At 50.0% G+C, this 1396-nt stretch overlaps 1 protein-coding gene across 1 annotated transcript in view; it reads right to left on the bottom strand.

Moving 5' to 3' along the window:
- LACBIDRAFT_329027 (uncharacterized protein) overlaps positions 1-1136 on the bottom strand; it is a gene marked incomplete at both ends in the record, with an annotated part of 2602 nt that extends 1466 nt beyond the window's left edge. Inside the window, 2 exons of the mRNA XM_001883152.1 lie at positions 83-855; positions 906-1136. Coding sequence (XP_001883187.1) covers positions 83-855; positions 906-1136 — 1004 coding nt within the window. The remainder of the gene's footprint in view (positions 1-82; positions 856-905) is intronic.
- Positions 1137-1396: the final 260 nt, after the last annotated feature.

The raw sequence follows: 1396 nt of genomic DNA on the forward strand, positions 1-1396 counted from the left end.
AGGTAGATTGGACAACCGAAAATCATCCAGTACCTTGAAAGTGAACAGTGTTTTAACATTTTGAAAGCTTGTTGGAAATAACTGTGAAGTCAACAGCTGCTCATTGGTGGGCGCAGCTCCTGGACAGGTGCATAAATGCAAAGGAAGATGGTGAATTCCGTTTGTTTCAATGACAAGCACAAAGGGGTTGCCCAGAGAATCCTCTGTGTCAGGTTGAGGAGCTGTACCGAAACCCTTTGTTCTTTTGTAGTGTTCCTGAGTGTTGTTGTCAGCTTCTTCTTCGGTCGCGCCATTGTCTCCATCCTGATCGGATGGTTCAGTCTCGATGTCTTCGCCATCATTGCCGACATCTGCATCAGCCTCCATGGACTCATCTTCCCCGAGAAGGTCATCAGACACTGCTTGAACTCGAATATCAAGATCAATTGGGATGGGTGCGGGCGCCGCCCATGTTTGGCCAACAGGGCTGGTGGGCGCCGCTGGTCCTGTGGCTTCTGCAGCCTCACAACTTGCATCCTGCCTCTCACTTTCTTGTTCCTCGAACTCCGCAAAGTTGGGACAAGGGGATCCATTATGGCCCAAATTCAACACCAAGCCTGTCTCCCAGAGACCGGCAGTACGGAAATAGCGGCCATTCCAGTATTGGACCCGATGGGTATGAAGCCTCCTATGAGTCTGGTGGCAACAGGCGCGACAATATACAGGCTGCAAGGCGCAATCGAGGCATCGGAACTTGGATGCCATTTTGCCGCAATCTACACAGACCATCCCAGGAGGTGGGGCCTCTGTGACAAGAGTTACCTCAAGATGCTTGTCCCTGCGGGCAACCCATTCTCTCAGATAATCGTTCTGGCTCTGGGATCACTGATAAGCAGAAGTTGGAAAGAACAGAGAGATCCACCCACCTTGCCTGACGTTCTCTGGTGAAAAGGGACAGCAAACTCATCAATGACCATTGTGTCTACATCGTGATCGAATTGGGCTTGCTGGCTATGCTGAGCTGGCGCTGACGGTGCATGCAACAGGGAATCAGGAGTAAAGTATTTGATCTTCTGGACGTATCCCCTGGTTGTCTTCTCGTATTTCCCTGTATAGAATACAGGTCCAGGAGGCCGTTTGGATTGGTATCTATGCATGGTGACTAGTGGATGTGTTTATGAGGCAAAGTAATGGTCAAAGTAAGGACGGTGAGGCAATTGCCATGCGCCGAACACGTGGCACAGGCACCATCAGCACATGGCTGCCTGCATAATGCACCCTTGATGCAGGGCGCATCAAAATGCAGGGCACCTGTCAAACAAATAATTGGGCGCAATTGCATAAAAGGTATGGCGCACATAAAAACGCATGATCATTCATATGTTGCACAGACAAATGAAGTCCGGGGGTTACGAAA

The sequence above is a fragment of the Laccaria bicolor genome, genomic scaffold, assembly GCF_000143565.1.
Source record: "Laccaria bicolor S238N-H82 LACBIscaffold_19 genomic scaffold, whole genome shotgun sequence".
Taxonomy (NCBI): domain Eukaryota; kingdom Fungi; phylum Basidiomycota; class Agaricomycetes; order Agaricales; family Hydnangiaceae; genus Laccaria; species Laccaria bicolor.